The 19291-nt window shown below is 40.1% G+C and overlaps 1 protein-coding gene across 1 annotated transcript in view; it reads right to left on the reverse strand.

Annotated features, from left to right (window-relative positions):
• Positions 1 to 18165, reverse strand: part of 5PtaseI (inositol polyphosphate-5-phosphatase A) — a 50073-nt gene extending 31908 nt beyond the window's left edge. The window contains exons 1-2 of the mRNA XM_080285667.1: positions 18115 to 18165; positions 15962 to 16225 (exon numbers count right to left, since the gene is read on the reverse strand). Of these exons, the coding sequence (XP_080141793.1) occupies positions 15962 to 16225; positions 18115 to 18165 (315 nt within the window). The remainder of the gene's footprint in view (positions 1 to 15961; positions 16226 to 18114) is intronic.
• Between the last annotated feature and the right edge of the window lie 1126 nt (positions 18166 to 19291).

Below are 19291 nucleotides of genomic sequence, written 5' to 3' on the forward strand. Positions count from 1 at the left end.
TTCAGAGTCTATCCTAACCTGAATGGGTTTGTACAAATTTTATCTTTATCAATGGCTTAAAATTTAAAAACTCTCATCAAGAAGGTGGCAAAACTGGGACTTTCAGTACATGGGTGAAGGGCAATGATCAAGGCTGAATGTGTAAAGCCTCATCATGCACCCCCATCAACACCTGTGAAGCACTGTAAACACCTTTGATCCCCCCGCCCCCTGCACATTACACAATTTCATTCAACTTGAGAAAACTGCTAGTAGTAACAGGTTAATGAAGGTTACATCTAACTCCTCCCTTTGAAAATGTCTCCAATGCTATATAAAATCATATGGTGCTAAAAATAACAGTAGCTGACCAGGGGGAAAAAAAAATCAATACAGTACTTCACAGTGGATAACAGGTGTTAATTCATCAACAAATTATTATATAGCTTCAAACAAATTTAAATTATGAAACTGTAGGCAAATAAAACTGAGCGTGACACAAACATACAGCAAAAAATACAAATGTACAGATATATACAGACAGACAGATAGGTAGATGACGTGTACGTGCAATTGTGGTCAGGCAGTCACCCTTCAAGCCCATCTCCTTTACCAAAGACGGTTATGTGCCACTTCAGGACTTATGTATTCTTTATCCCAGTCCCCCTCTCGCCTGACACAATGTTTACAGCACCATGACACTTTGACACAGCCCTGCACTCCACCTAATCTTTGCTCCCACTTTAGGTGATTGCATACCCCATGGCTTTAACACTGGCATTCCTCGTTCAGCGCACAGGATGTATGTAAGCAGATATCCACTTACCGAATAGAGAAACAACCTAACACACTCAAACCCCTATGAATCACCCTCTATCAGTCTGTATTTACTGCTAGTCACCTTAATTCCATATGGTGTGGCCAGAAATCAACCATCTCCACATCACACTGTCCTCGATCATCAGGCTGCACTCTCTCCAACTCACACTCTCCTCTCATATACTTCTCCATTCCATCTCTCCACCTCTTTCGCAGTCTCTCCTTCCCTTTCTCCCCTCCACCTCACTCACACTCTTCTAATCAGTCTCTCATTCTTCATTTTCTCCACATGACAAAACCATTTCAAGGTACTTCTGATGCTTACTGACATATCCACTGCAACACCCACAAAGCTCGTTCACTTCTTTAACTGAATAAAATCATCAGCTGTCAGCCCAGTTGATGCAACCAGGAGACTATTAATGGTGACTGTATATTACCACTCAGGCTACTCATGACACCCTACAACTAAATCAATTCACCAGGTGTTAGCCCAAATCCTCACTGCATCATTAGGTGGATAACAGAGGTATGGAAAATGATGAAGATGATGACAATGATGACAGACCAAATAAAATACTCCACTTGATCTGACATGACCACAAGACAAATTCTGTTTTACACTGAATACTGAAAGCTTCATTCAGCTTACAAGAGACCTAAATTACTGAAGAGACTAGAAATAATTTCCATTTGTGACTTCCATCAAATATTATCTTTAAAGTACTTCTGACCACTGCCCATTTAATTTTTCTTAGTAAAGATCTCTACAGTTAACAGGGTTAACTGATGCACATGATTTTGGATCTGGGATGAGGGGTCACAAAATCACAAATACACTAACTTCATTACAATTTTTTTTTGTTTGCAGCCATCCCTTATGCAATTAAGGAGTCTGGCAATAGATAGATGGATTACAAATTTTATTGCAAGTCATGAGCAACAAAGTGAAAGTAGGCGCTAATTCAGCTATAAACAATAATACATGAGGGTGGAGAAAAAAGGAAGGGCAGAGGACAACAGAATGGATTTCTCTTATTAACGGTCCCCTTGCATGAAACATTAAAGACAAAGCTATCATGCAGGTAGGCGACATGGAATAAATGAAGGACAGCTGGTAAACACAAGCATCACATGGATTTTCTTTCATCCACAACCACTCTGGATTACACACTGTATCAGGACAAACAATCAAATATATTGGGATCTCATCTTTAACATCTTTAACAATTGTATGGAAATTATCTGGTATGTGACAATATGGACTGCATCCTTGACTTATAAAGAGGACTGAATGTAAAGCATCTGAGAGTGCTGGGAAGGAGCACCTTCATGTGGTGGTAGCTACCAATATGATCAAGACTGAGGTTGCTTAGTTATATCAATGTACCTCAGTACTGTACCCTCCCTATCTCTTCGAAGGAGGTTGGCAAACTGCAGGAGGTGGACAATTTCAGCTTGCAGTCTAGTGGGTTCACATTCAGATGAGCCTAGGGTTGTGACAATAACTGCTACTATTGCATATGACTGTGAACAGATCAGATGGAGAACTGGAGGATGAATTTTTATCATTCACATACCCCTAGGATGAAAAGTTAAAACCAAAGTAAGATATGCCAGAAGGGAGAATGAAATGAATGAAAGAGAAGGTGAACCAAAAGGTCACATGGATTTCATTTATTCAAAACCACTCTGCATGACACTCTGTACCAGCATGATAACTTTTTTCTTTTTCTTTTTTTGTCTTGATGCTGCAGTTTGTACTTTAACTGTGCCACCTCCAAATAATTTTATTAAGCTTTGGAGAAATTTTTCATGCTAGAAAGGATAGACACAGCCTTCATATACCCCCTTACTATGATGTCACCTAAGCAAAATAAAACAGTTTGACGTGATGAAACAAAAACGGAAAGACATTCTGAGGATAAATCACAACATCTCCTCTACACTGAAGCCATAAAAGCAGATATGGAGACAGCAAGCACAAGCACAGCACAATATCCACAAACTACAATTAGGTAACACACACACACACACACACACTTCAGATAGGTATACACTCATACATGTAAACACACATGCATACAATTACACACACACACACACACACACATCTAAATGGTAATGTATGTCAGCTGAAGCCATACTCAATTTTCTTCCACATACTTTTCTTTGAAGCTGCCTTACTAAATATACAAATGATGCTTCTTGTGACACAGCTCAGCACTTTGTTAGGCTTCACATACACTGCTGAGCTCAGTGTCTACATACCAGACCTAATATTATATAAATGTACAAAAAAAGTATGGTATTGTACATCTGCTCTGACCCCTTCGCTATGAGAGGTTTCCCCCATGCTGAAAAAAAGTCTGGCAGCATCAAGAACAAAATCAACATTTCCAGAAATATATTGTCTTAATTCATTCCTGCCACCACCAAACTATCTAATGTGGTAAGTGGGAACCATTAGTGAAGGGATTAAAGGATGCTACTGCATATCCAACCCCTCAATTTCAAGTTCTAAATAGCAATAACTTATCTGGTCATATCAGCAATACATCGTAGGAAAAAAAAAAAAAATGTCACTGTACGGAAAGAGTTGTGTTGGAGTGACCCATTTCTAAACAATGCTCGAAATGTTAGAGTGTGAGTACTGGGTAATTTCTAATCACACAATGTGTGAGAGTGCAATGAGTGATTTAAAGAGTACTGTACAGTAAGCCTGTAATGTGTCTGTGATCAGCATGGTGTGAGAATATAGTCATGCACTAGAGTGTACATACAGTAATTTGCACTTCCGAGAGTATCTGAGAAGCAAAGAGTGTGTAGTTACAGAATGGGGTGTGCAATAAGTGATTTTCAAAGTACAGAGTGTCTGGACTGTGTGTCTAATGGAATTAATGTAATACAGGTATATTCATAATTCCAACATCTGTAACGAGCTACAAGCAAGTCCACTAGCACATGAAGCACAGTCAAGCTTTTATATATATATAGATAGATAGATAGACAGATAGATAGATAGATAGATAGATATAGATATAGATAGATAGATATATTTATATATGTATGTATAAAAGGGAGGGGATACAAATAATTTATGGCAAGATTCAATACAATGACATCTTTCTTATCTTATTCTTGATACATTTACTATACTGTAGATTCTTTTACTCAGCTAAACAGACTTTCTCAACTAGAGCAGTTAAATATACCCTTCATTAACACCTTTACTGTGAGATGCCCTTCATATGTTCAATAAAATCATCTGGAGGTTGCGAGAATTAAATATAAGACATCCCCAGGTAGAGGGGGTGAACTATATTGGTCTATCTCACAGAAACCTTGCCCCCTCCCAAGAACTAACCCAGAGGGAATGGCAATAACAAATGAGTCTCCAGGATGTTTGGTCTCAACACAGCTTTCCTGCCTTTTCCATGACTCTTCCTCCCCTTACTGCCTCTATTGCCTGTAAATTATTCAACTTTCCCCACCCATGCAAAACGAGGGGCATCTACTCACATTAGTAATTAAATAATCCACTGTCTGTTACAGATTTCTCTCTGCTGGACAAAATACCATGGTACTAGCCTAAATAAATGTCTTTAGTGTGCACGATGAAAGTGAAATGGCTAATGGAGACACGGTAGCTTTTAACCCTTCAATGGCTACTCTTAGATAAACAAAGTATTTTAGTCAGCCTGAAAAATCATCTAAGTACATGTACGGTATATCCAAATCTGTGAGAGAGTTATAATGCAGCAGCAAAAATTCTAAGTTATCATCTTTATACCTTACTAACTACTGTACACCTTCAGTGAGAGAGAAGGAAAGATGTATGGATACAAGTCAGACCAGCCTTTTTACATATTGACCACCACAATATACCTTACTAACTACACCTTCAGTGAGAGAGAAGGAAAGATGTATGGATACAAGTCAGACCAGCCTTTTTACATACTGACCACCACAAGTTCAAACCACTTCAGGCCCTTCCCATGCACCCTACCACACAGCACTGAACAGTATTGGCGGAGGGAAAGACACACAACTACACATTACCCACCACATGTCAAAACCACTTCATAATGTCCTCCCCATTCACTACTCCATACAGCACCATATTGGCAAGACAGACAGAGACAGACCGAGTTCACTTTCCAACACACCCTCCCTTCCATGAGCTATTCAAGTTTGCTTATTGACCCCAGCATCTCAGTGACAGTCAGAGGCCTCAATAATTCCCTGGTTAAAGGTGGGGTGTGCAGGTTCCTCTGACCATCACTCTCACTCCTGTACTCTCTCCCTTCACGCAAAGGTCTGTGTTCTTGTGGCTCTATGAGGTCTTGTAGTGCTTCTTCTTTAGGTATGTGTTCCAAGTGGCACGGGACGGTTCATACCAATCCTTTCCCAACAATTTACTTTGCATATTACACATTAACATCTTTTTTAATGTTGTTTACACTGTCTTAACAGTGACACATTTTACATAACTTACAAGAGGATGCTGAGGTTATTTTTGTATATTACACTTTATCTTGAATGTTAATTATACTGTCTTAATACTGACAAATTTTCCATCCTACTTTTGTATATTATACTTTATCTTGAATGTTCCTCATATTGTCTTAATACTGACAAATTTTCCATCATAACATAAAAGGTAATACTATGGTGAGATGCAGAGAAAAAAAAATGCTAAGAAAGACATTATGAAAGATGCAAAACCACACAGAATATGAATCTCAGTGATGAATTTTGCCCTCAGTTTCCTCTTCTCTTACCTTTAATCCATGTCTTTAAATATCCGTTACTACAAGATACCAATATTAATGTAAGAGGGAGAAATAGCGAAATGGAAGAGAAGCTACCATGTCTCCTTTGCCAATGAGAATATGTGGAAAGGATGGAGAACGAGAGACTAATGAGGAAAGTGAATGTGAATGAGGTGGAGGCCAAGGATGAGATGGAGGGATAGAGTGGAGAGGTACATGAAAGAGGGAGGTGTGAGCTGGTAGCAGGGCAGTGAAATGGCGGGGGACTGGGTGACATGGAGGCGATTAATTTGTGGCCACCTCTTATGGGATTAAGGCATCTGGCAACAGACAGATAACAGAACATCTGATGAGTCTGTTCAACTTTGAAGAGGACTAATTACCAGACTGATTGGTTGACTGACTCATTACATTAAAAACATCAAGGCAGCATAACAACACAGGTTATTGCCACTTAACAACAGGAATAAAAGAAGAACATGAAGAGGCTCAACTCTTAGAGCTCAGATGTCATTTTCATTACAGACGTATTCGTGGTAACACCAGACAATTTTATTCAGCTTGGGGTTGAGTTTTCAATATGACAGGGTTGGATGCAGCCTTTATGAACTAGTCTGTGGGGATCTCCTAAACTATATAAACCTGGAGGGACAGAATAAAGAAGTTTACGAGTGAGGGGAGTGAGTGGGAGATAGGGCAGCTTGGTGGCTGAGGACAAGGTTACATGGAGGTGATTTGTCTATGGCCACCCCTTCTGGTATTAAAATATCTGGCTATGGATAGTTACTCATCATCTTACTAACCCCCTTTTCCATTATTAAAAAAAAAAAAAAAAAAAAAAAAAAAAAGTAATGGGTGAATACTGTTTGTACGGTACTCCAATATATCCTCACTATGTAACCTTTTGTTAAATATTTTAACTAATAAGTCTAAAGTAAACTGTAGGAAGATCACCTTTAAAAGTTCCACTGCCCTGCCAATAAAGCTGATCTGCCACTTTCCTCAATAACTACCTACTGTATGAAAAAGATGGTGGTATTCTGGCACACAATCTTTAAAAAAATAAGGATTTCTTCCACACTTTATAAATTTTAGATCTAATAAATCTATTCATCATCATATTCAACAAAATAACTTGCATATCATCATCATCATCATCATCATCATCATCCTACCCCTTTTTTTGCACTAATAAATGGCATGGGTTGGCAGACAGACTATTGTTTGTACTATAGTAAAATTTTTCAGGGTTAACTAACCAATTTAACAGCAAATTCATCCATATTAACTCTCTCATCATCACCATAATTATCACCCCTAATCCTATTTCTTACTACTATACAGGATGAGTTGGAGGGCTGACCATTATACACACCCTAACCTTCACATCATCATCATCCAAGTCCTAAACTAATGTATGAGATGGGTTGAAGGACTGTCTAGTACTGTTTGCATTATAAAGTGCATGTACAGTACTACAACAGCTTCAGGTCAAACTAAACTATCTTATGAAATTTACCCAACTAAAAAGGCATGTCGTCTAACTTGGCCACACAGCAGCAAAACAAAGCAAGAACAGAGAATCACCCACAGCAGACCTTACTCGAGTACAATATGCCATTAAACCCTGGCACATCACACCTCACTCATATTAGTATTCTGCCCAGGCACACACTCACACTCAGACGTATACACACACATGCATTCACTCACCTCCCACACACACACACAAATATATTCACTCAACTCCCCCACACAAAGTTAATCACTTAAAACAAACACAAACACATACATTCACACAAACCTCTCCCCTACACACACAAACTCACAGCCTACACATATACACATTTTTTTTCAAAGTTCTCTCACGGTGAACGACATTGTGAAGGCCACATCTGACCACAGTTATTCAAAACTTCTCCAAAGCTGAAGTAAACAGCCTAACAAAAATAAATAAACAAATAAATAAAAATAACAAGTCCTTGCTGCAAAGAGTCTGAACAAGCCAGCAATGTGTAACAAGGCACTTTGGTTAATTAAGCAGTGGTCATTAGATAATTGGATGACCGCCACTTTTCTTGCACGCATCCTCTCTCAACTTCTTCCATCCTACGTCATGCCTCATTCATAGTGAGGAAGAATACAGGATTTCATGGGCCCGAATGATAACCGAGTACGTGTGACTTATTTCGGTGGGCATGCTGTAAACAATTCTCTTTTTTTGTTTTCTGGATCGTCCTTCACTCAATCCTGCACTCAGATGGGAGGTGGTGTTGGTTGATGATGATATGATGATAATTATGATGATGATGATGAACATAGTACAGAACTCTACCAATCAACAGCCAAATGCCTCAAACCTGGAAGGAATGACCACAAACAAATCATCTCCATGTCACCAATATCCTCTGCCATCAGACTCTCCTCTCCCCAACTTATACCCATCTCCATCATATTGCCACCTCTCCATCCCATCCTTGGTCTCTCCCTCTCCTATTCCACCTCATTTACAAACACTCTCCTTGCTGAGCTATAATTCTTCAATAAGTTGTGACCCATTTCACTGAGCATGCAGATAACTGTTTTCCCACTTTCCCGCCTTATCTTACCCTTGTATCTGGATCCCATCTCACTCAACCTTAAACAATTACACCACCCAACACCCACCACGATTCAGTAGCCTCACCATCAGTAGCATAAAGGACAGGGACCAAACGCACAAACAGCCAATTCTATACTGTATAGTTCTCCGAGGTGTAGAGGCCCAAGTCTAGGCTACCATGATCCAATCTATTTATATGAAAATGAACAGTCTACATCCTTTGCTGGCATTAGGCTACATGATCAAAAACACTGTCAGCTCTAGGGGACTGAAGCAACACAAGGCAATCACTCCATCAAGGGCATTCTAACCAAACACTTATAATCAATTCACTGTCATAATGGTACAGTAATTGGAATGGAATATTATTTGCTCGAAGGAAAGATGTGAAGGATTGTAACAGACAAGAGATGTGGAAGAATGTAGGGACTACAAATATGGAAGACTGTAACTGAGAAGAGATGTGGACGGCTGTAATGGACAAGATGTGATGGGCTTGAGATGTGGCAGAATATGAAGGAAAAAAAAGATATGCAAGATTGTAAAGGAAGAGATGCACATTATACACTACCACTTCCTCGTCCTTCCTGCAAAACAAACAACTACGGTGAAGAACTAATTATACCCAAGGTCTGGTTTTGAAGGAAGGACAGACTCACTCTCTTCCTATGCCTTGTGTTCTACCAGGAAAACAAATCCTACCATAGTTAAGATATGGTATTAACTGTAAATCTGTTTAAGAATCAGGGGGTTATGAACATTTACCGACCATATCTGGGCCATGAGTGTAATACTGTATAAGGTTAAGGTGATGATAATTGAAATACAAAGCCATCTTAGATTTCTTACTACTGCCTACCCCATCTTAGTGAGAAAAAGCATAATGATGAAGATGAATATGAGGACAATGGTAACTTTTCATTACTCATCTAACCATAATAAATTTCTATATCCTCATCATCCTATCTGATAGTGGGAAACAGGGTTACGATGATGATGATGATGATGATGACAATGATGACTGGACATGTGATTAAATGAAGTTATGACTGTAATGAACATGGCATTCTGGAGGACTGGGCTGAGTAGTATACTGGACTAGGTCTCGATTCATCGTAAGAACCAACCAACATCCAATTAACTTTCTCCTGCACATAATTAAATCTGGTGGAAGAAAGAATACTAGATGTCACCATATTAACAGATCTTATAATGCCTTTGCCTCTCTCTCTCCCTCTCTCTAAGATGAATAAAACAGTCTGTCAGTATAAAAAAAAAAAAAAAAAAAAAAAAAAAAGCATCATACTGAAGGGGTCCACATACTCTCATCACTCTCGCTTATTATTTATTGCTCATCCATCTTTCTCACTATTTTTCCACACTCTTTATTTGTCCTTCACTTCCTCTTATGTTTTTTTCCCCTCTCTTTAATTTACTTTCTCCTCTTCCCTCCACTTTCTTATCAGTGTGTGTGTGTGTGTGTGTGTGTGTGTGTGTGTGTGTGTGTGTGTGTGTGTTCCTTGTGTTCCTCTCCCACTTCCAGCTCCCCCCTTTTCCCTCCCTCCCCTCTCTATCTCAACATCCTTTCTCTCACTGCCCTCCCCTCATTTCCCCATCCCTAACCCCCCTACCCCAACTCTCTCTCTCTCTCACCCAAACTTTCAACAGGGTATTGCCACACCTCTCTACCTCATCTTTTTTTGCCACATTTAAATACCCCCTTGGGAAATGTGTGTGTGTGTGTGTGTGTGTGTGTGTGTGTGTGTGTGTGGAGTTTATTATTTCCATGCAACTATCCCTGGTTTTGCCATAGGTATTTGATGCCTACATTTCTATAATCAACCCCTATAATTTGAGTGGAAAAAAAAAATCCTGAGCTGAATGAAATAGTTGTGAGGCAACAAGAATGAACTAAATACTTGTCAAAGTGTTAAATCACCAAAAACAATAGCAGAGGTAGCTACTACTAACCTTCACCTTAACTCCCTCACAAGTGACGATACCTTCAAAGAAAACTTGTGCTGTATATCCTCTTCTCCAGCCAATAGAGTATACAGTTTGCTCAGTATCTGCCACTGACCTTGGAATTACAGTAGTGGGTTGAGAGGTCAATAGAGTAAAGTATATGTCTGATGACAGAAAAGTACTCCTCACAAAAAAATAGCTACCATATTTCCTGTGGTGCCATGTACATACTGACAGCCAACCCACTCACAACCATATTCAGTTTCATGAAAACCAAATACTGTAACCATTTAGAGAAATCCCTCAGTTTGAAGTCATCGCCATTGTCTGCCTGTCTGTGTCAACCACTACTGTACAGGTTTCTCAGAAATAAAGTGCTTCACTCCCACAGACTTTTGTGACTTTAGTGAAGCCTCTTGTTAGGGATTTGAAGCTCCTCCATCTATCTGATACTTTTGTCCAGCACTTGTTTATCTTAACCTGATCAATAGATTGGCTATCACACACACACACACACACACATACAGGGGAAGTACCAAGTGGACTCCCACAGGGCTTGGTGTTAGACCCCATAACGTTCCTGATTTACGTAAATGATATAGTAGATTGAATGAACAGTTATGCATGTCTGTTTGCTGATGAAGCAAAGATCATGGGGAAAGCAGAAGTTGAAGAAGACTGTAAAATGCTGCAGGAGGACCTGGATAGGATTCATGAGTGAAGCCAGATGTGGGAAATGAAATTCAATGCAAAGAAAATTAAAAATACTGGAAATGGGTAAAAGTACCAAGAAACCATCACTGAATTACTGATGGGTAATGAACCAATCACATAAGCAAGACAAGAGAAGGACTTGGTAGTGCCGGTCCAGGATAATCATCCACCCAAAAAACACATTAACAAGATGGTTGGAAACATATAATCTCTTGACTAACATAAGAGTAGCATTTCATTACATGGATGAGGAGATTATGAAAAAATTGATAGTGGCCATGATCTGCCCCAGGTTGGAATATGAGGCAGTAGTGTGGTTGCCACATAAAAAGAAAGATATAAACAAGAACGAGAGAATACAAAGAACAGCAACCAAGATGGTCCCTAGCCGGGCAGAGCTGTCATACAGGGAAAGGCTGGAAAAGCTAGATCTGCCTACTTTAGAAGAAAGGAGAGAGAAGGATGACATGATTGCAGTGTTCAGGGCCATGATTGGAGTAGAAAAAACTGACAGAGAAGATCTGTTTGTATGGGATGGGAGAGTAACAAGAGGAGATGAAATGAAACTGAAAAAGCCAAGTTGTTGAAGGATATCACGAAACGCAGTTTTCCATATAGATGTACAGACCTGTGGAATTGCCTGGACAAACAGATCGTCCAGTCTACAAACTTAAATGAGTTCAAAGCAAAATTTTACTTATTGAGAGACGGAGACGGAACCCCACGAGCGTAGCTCATTTCCTGTATAGCACAACTAGGTAAATACACACGTCTGCGTGCACACACACACACACACACACACACACACACACACACACACACACACACACACACAGTATATAAAATTTTCATTTTTTCTCTAAATGAGAATAAGAAATGGGATAAGGGATGATGATGATACTGTACTGAGTTAAGATGCATTCACAATTACTGTCTCACAATAAACTTGCTCTGTAGTCAGAAATGACAGATTTATTTACTTAAAATCACTGAATCATGAACCAAAAGTTTGTACATCACTTGAAATTGTTAAATTTAGTAAGCATGTATCCTAGGCATCATGTACAGACTGCCTGTATCATAGGGAAATTCTGTTGATTAACTGTTTATACACAAGAGGCACCATGTTACATCACAGGAAATTCGGTGGCACTCTCTGAAAGCTGAAAGTGTTTGTTTCTTATAATGAGATCATCAATTGCTTAGGACACGTTTCACTGAAGTTTAAACGTCACGTACACTTGTTTTGGTCCTCCATAATCTTACCTAAAAAAATAATACTATACTGTAATAATCGTTCGTTTATACTGTACTGCAAATACAGTATTAGGTGTAGGGGCTTGAGGCTTGGCTGTCTTCCAGTGCACTGCAGTTAAGGGTCAATACACAGCCCAAATGAAACATATGTAGTTTACAGCCCATCACATTCAGTAACACCCAAACATATTTACCTCTTCTCGGTAGTTTTTTCAATCTTCCAACTGCCAGACAATTTCATGCGAAAGGCTTAAAAATTGACAAGATATATCAGCCATAAATATGCAATGCACACACACACACACACACACACACACACACACACACACACACACACACACACACACACAAAATACTAGGAAAAGCTAAAGTGAAGTAGCTACCAGGCTGCATGGTATAATAAAACTTTATATGGTACAGTAAATTAATTAGCTAATTCAATAACTGATGTATAGTAGCAGGAATCAGGCAAATTCCCATTCACTGTTTATCATCCCTGCCATTAAATAGCTAGGAAAAAAAAAAAAAAAAAAATGGGGGTCATCTAATCTGATTTTAACTGTCTTGTAGCTGGGACAATTCTGGCAGTGTATTCAATTCCAGTTAATGCCACGCAATTTTATTCAGCTGAGTAGTCATAGAAGCTTAAGCATTAATACTGTCACTATTAAACCACCTCACATGTTACAGCATTGCACTTAAAGACCATGAATCATGCTGCAGTTCTTTCACTCTAACTTGCTCTACATCTCTGTCCTTTTGTAGCCTATTTTATATGGTTCACTGGCAGAAAAAGATGTTGCCATGGCTCGACTTCTTTTCCAGTGCACTTCTTCATAACCAGCATCATACTGTAGTGTTAATAAATTATTACAGTTCGGTACTTAAGACAGATAATAATTTTAGGCCAAGTTACAATAAAAGGGTCACTTTATGTGTAGGTGTCTTCAGTATACATTATCTCTTTATGTGTCACAATCTAGAGCCATTTTCCTTCCCAAACCACTATTCTGAAGGTCTCCACAAAGGACCTCATCCCATGTCCTCCTTAGTCTACCATTAGGCATTCTTCCCTCCAGCTTGTGCCAAGCAGTTTTATTCAAGTGAGTGTGAGTCATGGGATACTGAGTGTTAATAAAGTTACCATTAACCTTCTCACAGTCAAGAGCACTCTAGTAGTCTATTCTAGATTATACCAAGCAATAATATTCAGTTCAGTGATCCACAGGAGTCAGTCTTAATACTGCCAACATTAACTCTCGTAGTCAGAACAAATCCATTATTTAACTCCTGCTAATGCCTATATATGAAAGACCATCTAACCAATCCCAAACTATAAAGAGATATCTGACAAATGGTTATCCTTCATCCCAATGACATCACTTGTACTGTATTCTGGCTAAGGAGAGAAAAAACAATGTGAAGAGATTAGAAACAGTAGTAGAATAAAGGCTACATACACCAGTAGCTCCACCCATTCTCAAGTCTCTTCTAATGGCAGCAATAAATAATGAAAACAAGCAAATAAAAGTCACTGGATTAAAAAGACTACCTGTACTATATACCGTAATTCATGCTTCAAAAAATAAAACGAAGACAGGAAGGGATGATATACTATGCCTGTAAATTACCTATGCCTGGCAAGGATAGCTGATTTTTAAAGCTTATTTTGTGCTAAAATAAATTACGTCAGAACAAGTTTAGAACGAACAAGACCAAACGGTCATGAGGGCCTTGCAAGCTTGGTTAACTTAAAGTTATCTTCAATATTTTATTCTTGCAATCAACAAAGTATATTTTTCAGTTAATGAGAAAATTTCCATGCAGATCAGACACAGCTTTAGTCAACCCCTTAAATACGAAGGGCATTTGCTACGCTAAATAAAACTTGTCTGGAAACAACACAATAAGATAATGAAATCCTTTGTGTGAAAAGGTTAACTAATATGAGAAACCCAGGGAAACAAATCAGGTTAAAGTCTGAAATACTGGCTGATTACCAAAATAATAACTTAAGTAATACGGTATGTCAATCCCTACCTCAGGATGTCTTTCATTTTGTTCGAGCTAGTGTCAGATCATCTGTCAGATTAGGCTGAGAGGTCAAGGACAGCATTACTGGTACTGTATCTATCCCTTCATGTTCAAAGACTCTCTCATAAGCTGAATAAAACTGTTCAAACATAGCAATGGTAACATAATAATCAACATGGTAAAAGGGCTAATATCACTGTTGTTAAAAGCAGTGATATTGTGTTCTGTATGCCTACACCCCACAATCCCCCGCAACCACCAAGTCCTGCTCCCATGGTCACGAGTTCACCCCTTCTCCTCGAGGACAATAATCTTGCTTACTCCATACAGCATTCATTTATCCCTTCAGTAAGAGAGAACTTTCCAAAGATGAATAAAGTCCTCTGGAGGTAATAAACATGCACCACATTAAGCTAATCATAATGTAACAGTAACAGCCAATCCCATATTACCCCAATCAGGGTGTAGGGACCTGAGGCAAGGCTACAGTCATCCAGAATATTTAAGAGTAGGAAACTGAATAATGTCACTTGTGACATTTTATAACACAGAAATCTTACAACCATCTTAAGAATTTGTAACATTTAAGGGAAGGAGACTGAATTACATTAACTGTAGGGCTTTAAAACATAGAAAATCCTATAACCACCTCTACAGCTTTAGTACATAAGCCACAGTCTTTTCTGAACAGAGAGCTCTTCTGCTAGACCATCAGACATAACTGTTAAGAAAGGGTTAAAAGCCATGCCACTGTGTTCTGCATGTTTTTGCCCCACAATTTCCCCCAACCTTCAAATGATGACCTCTGTCACAAGCTTGACCTTTTGACTGCTAGGATTCCTCATAACTAAAATAATATCATCATCTGGTGTTAACCTAAATTCATTTCTCAGTGTACATGTAGCCAGGAAATGATTGGCTACACTTTTTTTTTTTTTTCTGAGAATAATTTCTAAGCTTGTAACCTTGATTACACTTAGCTGAACAATATTACTCTGTTCTAGTACCCATATGCATCAACTTCTATGAGAGTTATGCCCATCAGAAAGGTTATTAAAAAAAAATAAATAAAAATATAAATAAAATAAAAAATAGCTCCCTCAAATAACAAGAGCACTGCAAAACACCCTCTTTCATGTGTTTGGATATATCCTAATGGGTTTTGGAAAAGGATCATCAATTTGATGTTTGTCATTGATATGAAGGGTACAGCATAAGAAGCTTGTTTAGAGTGGCTGGCAAATTAGAGAAGGTAAGGGTAAGCAAGTAGGTTAGTTCTCAGCAAGTCTGGTGTAGTGGTCAAGTTAAAGGGACAAGTTAGGAGGCTGAGTTTGATCTTCAATGGTAAAATATGTGCCAGCATCAGTTTCCATAGTAACAAATCAATAAGAGCTAGTTAGGGTTGATTTGGATTTACAAGTTAGGTCTAGTGCCTATGATAAAATGTTAGGGCTGGATTAAAAGGTTACATCACAGAGTATGACGAATGACATTACAAAAGCTGGCACCTTTTTTCACAATGGAAAATCAGTTAGTATAGGCTAAGATAAAATGATCAAGTCTGAGAAAAATTAGGTTCAGTGGCTAGAATTAAAGGTTAAGTTGTCAGGCAAATTCTTACACCAACATCCTTCTTTACGGTGGCAAATCAGCTTACGGTTGGTTAAGGCACGTTTGGATAAGCCACTGGGAGTACTTTGAAGCACAAGTTAGGTCTGGTGGCTCAGTTAAAAGGTTAGGCCAGTGGGTTACTGTGAGAAGGTTAGGGCAGGTTCAAATATCTCTCCCGCTCTCTCTCCCTCTATCTCCCCCTCACCTGTTCGAAGCAAGAGGCGATGTTGGCCGTCACCAAAAGCATCCTTGTAGTCTGTTTCCCGGCCATGGTGAGTGAGGTACTGGGAGCCACGGGGACAATAGAGAAAGACAAGCACAGACGAAACCACAGACACACACTAAGCTCAAGCCTCTCTCGTCGTGTGGGCGGGAAGGTGGCAAACTTATACGGGCTTCTCCTGTATAATTGGATCAGGGCGCCATAGTGCCAGGGGAACCACCACCTCTGGCCTTCTCCCGCCTCTCCCTGGCTTGCATGGGGGCTGGAAAAGTTAATAATATTGGGGACGCGAACGCCACACCGCCATCCCTACGCTCGACACTCCCTCCACTGAGTCTGTCAAAACCTTCACTGAAAACGGGACACCAATGGGAGGAGCTAAACACCTTACTTTTTTTTCCCCTCTCCTCCTTCGCTTTACTCCCCCTCCTTCCCTCCCTCTTTCTTTTACGGTGGTTATCTCATTCGGAACCCCTTAATGATCGGTACAACTCTAGTATATGCCTTCATGATCGGTACAACTCTAGTATGTGCTATTTTTTATTTAGCTGTGTCATAGTAGCTGAACGTCTTAAACTTTTCCATTTCTTTTTTCCCCTCTTTACTCTCCCTCCCCACCCGTCTTGCGATGTTCATCTCATCCGGACCCCTCTCATGAGCGCAACACCTCTACTTTTCTTTCTCTCTCTCTCTCTCTCTCTCTGAAACCTTTCATGAGGGGAACAGCTCTAGCCTTGTACGATAAAACCAAATTAGACTCCCTATACGGCCTCTTAACTAGACGACTGTAATGAGCTGAATGAACCATACCGACCAAAATGCCTTACTACTACTACTACTACCGTACTACTACTGCTGCTGCTGCTACTGCTACTGCTACTACTACTATCTATCTATCTATTGCCAGACGCCTTAATCCCGTAAGGGGTGGCCATAAACAAATCGCCTCCACGTCGCTGTCCCCCGCCATTACACTGCTCTGCTCCCAACTCACATCACCCTCTCTCATATACCTCTCCACTCCATCCCTCCATCTCATCCTTGGCCTCCCTCTCCCTCTCCCCCACTCCACCTCACTCACATACACTCGCCTCGTCAGTGTCTCTCACTCTCCATCCACTCCACATGGCCAAACCACCTTAACGTGTTTCTCCTAAAGCTTCCTATCACATCCACATCCATACCACAACACTTCTTCATTTCCTCATTTGTCAGTCTGACTCTCCATATGACTCTACATGCTCCTCTCAAATACCGGTAACTCATTTCCACTGCTCTCACTCTTGACTTCTGTCTCTTCACCAAGGTCCAAGCTTCAGCAATACTGTCATGTAGTAGCTTTTTCACTTCCATGCTCATTTTCCTGTATCATCACTGCTTTCAAGGAACCAGCAACCTTTCTTCCCTGCTGCACCCTTTCAAGCACTTCACCCTCTAAACTTCCATTCTTACTCATCACACTACCCAAGTATTTAAACGCACTTGCATCCTCCATTTCCTCCCCATCCAATCTCACTGTACTTTCACTGACTTCGCTTCTCTCGAAGACCATCATTTTATTCTTCCCTACATTCACCTTTAGATTTCGTTTCTTACACACTCTCCCAAACTCATCCACCAAGCCTTGCAGCTCCCCTCTGTCTTCACTTAACAAAACAGTATCATCTGCAAACAACAGTGCAGGAGTGCTACTATTTCAACTCCCCCCCCCCCTTAGGGTATATATCTTACTTTTAACCAATTCACGAGCGGAAAAACTCTGCTATATTCCAGTAACGAAAGGCGATTCTATTCAGGTCTGTCATAGACAAACGTGTGTGTGTGTGTGTGTGTGTGTGTGTGTGTGTGTGTGTGTGTGTACTCTCCCTCTCTTTGCGGTATTAATCTCTTTGAACTCTTTCATGAGCATAAACGCCACATGATATTATTGACTGGACGCGAGAAAGACGAGCAAAGTTACATTTCACTTTTATTTTACTGAAGTCTCCTAACATTTTGTGGTATCTATCTCACTCAGTCCAGTCTGTCTGAGAACGTGTTTTTCACCTAGCCATCCCCAAAACGATTTACTTCATCTTAGAGTGCATACCTCTCAAACCGGAGGGATTTCATACAGTCCTACTTAACCCCCTTACCAGCTCGGTCTCTTCGTAATAAAATCGTCTGACAGGTGAGAACTGCGTCATCGTGCTGAAAAGGTTAGCCAATAATATACACACTTGCTTCATGGTGCCAGTACATACACACGTTTTTCATGAGTTGGTGTTTATATCTTTTTTGGAATGGGAGGTAGTGAAGTTAATATGAAAGGGCATTCTCTCTCTCTCTCTCTCTCTCTCTCTCTCACACACACACACACACACACACACACACACACACACACACACACACACACACACCGCTCGCTGGTGCAGTGGTAACGTTCCCACTTGCCAGCTGGTGGACGGGAGTTCGCGCCTCGCTCAGGTTGCGAAAAGTTTCACTGACGAAGTGGGTGGTTACTGTCCCCCTCGAGCAAGGGGACGGGTGTGTGCGTGTGTGAAGGTCACAGCCTTGCCCTTAGATCGGACTATATGAGCTCTCAGCTCCCTTCCGGGAGGGTAAAAGCTGACGATCACGACCATCAAGTGATGCTGACCGACCCGGTGAATTACACACACACACACACACACACACAGAGCTGCTTCAAAAGGTCACAACAAACTTTCTTCATTTCTGCCATCAATGGTACTGAATTAGGGTCGGTAGAGTGAACGTTACCTTTGCTGAAAGTCGCAAATTTTCCCTGACTTCCATAATACTTTCTTCTAACATGGCATCTATTACGGTAAGGCTTAATTAATACCATGAATACCCTACGCTAATCATACGAGGTCACCATAAAGCACAAAAGTCAGGGTACTGTTACAGACGCTACTACTACTACTACTACTGCTACTACTACTATTACAACTACTGCTGCTGCTGCTCCTCCTCCTCCTACTACTACTACTAGTACTACTACTATCTCCTTCCTATACTTACTCATAACTATATTTTTCACCACTATAAAAGTATCCCTGAAATCTCCCTTTCAATGTAAATCAGAGGTTATGAATACAAGAATGTGGCTGATCGACTGAAAGAATGTGAATAACTGGTCTTCCCATCACTCACCGACCCCATTCGACCCACTGATAGTCTGTGCGATGTCATTCAAGGCCCATTTCATCATCCCAGGCTGTGGCAAGTGCTGCTGTGCCTGTTCTGTGCTGCTCTGGTGCTGCTTCGCTCGCCTGCATGTGATATTCTTATTAATTCCTTTACGTGTTA

The sequence above is a fragment of the Coenobita brevimanus genome, chromosome 107 (genome assembly GCF_032717465.1).
Source record: "Coenobita brevimanus isolate Jiangsu-jjx chromosome 107, ASM3271746v2, whole genome shotgun sequence".
Taxonomy (NCBI): Eukaryota; Metazoa; Arthropoda; class Malacostraca; order Decapoda; family Coenobitidae; genus Coenobita; species Coenobita brevimanus.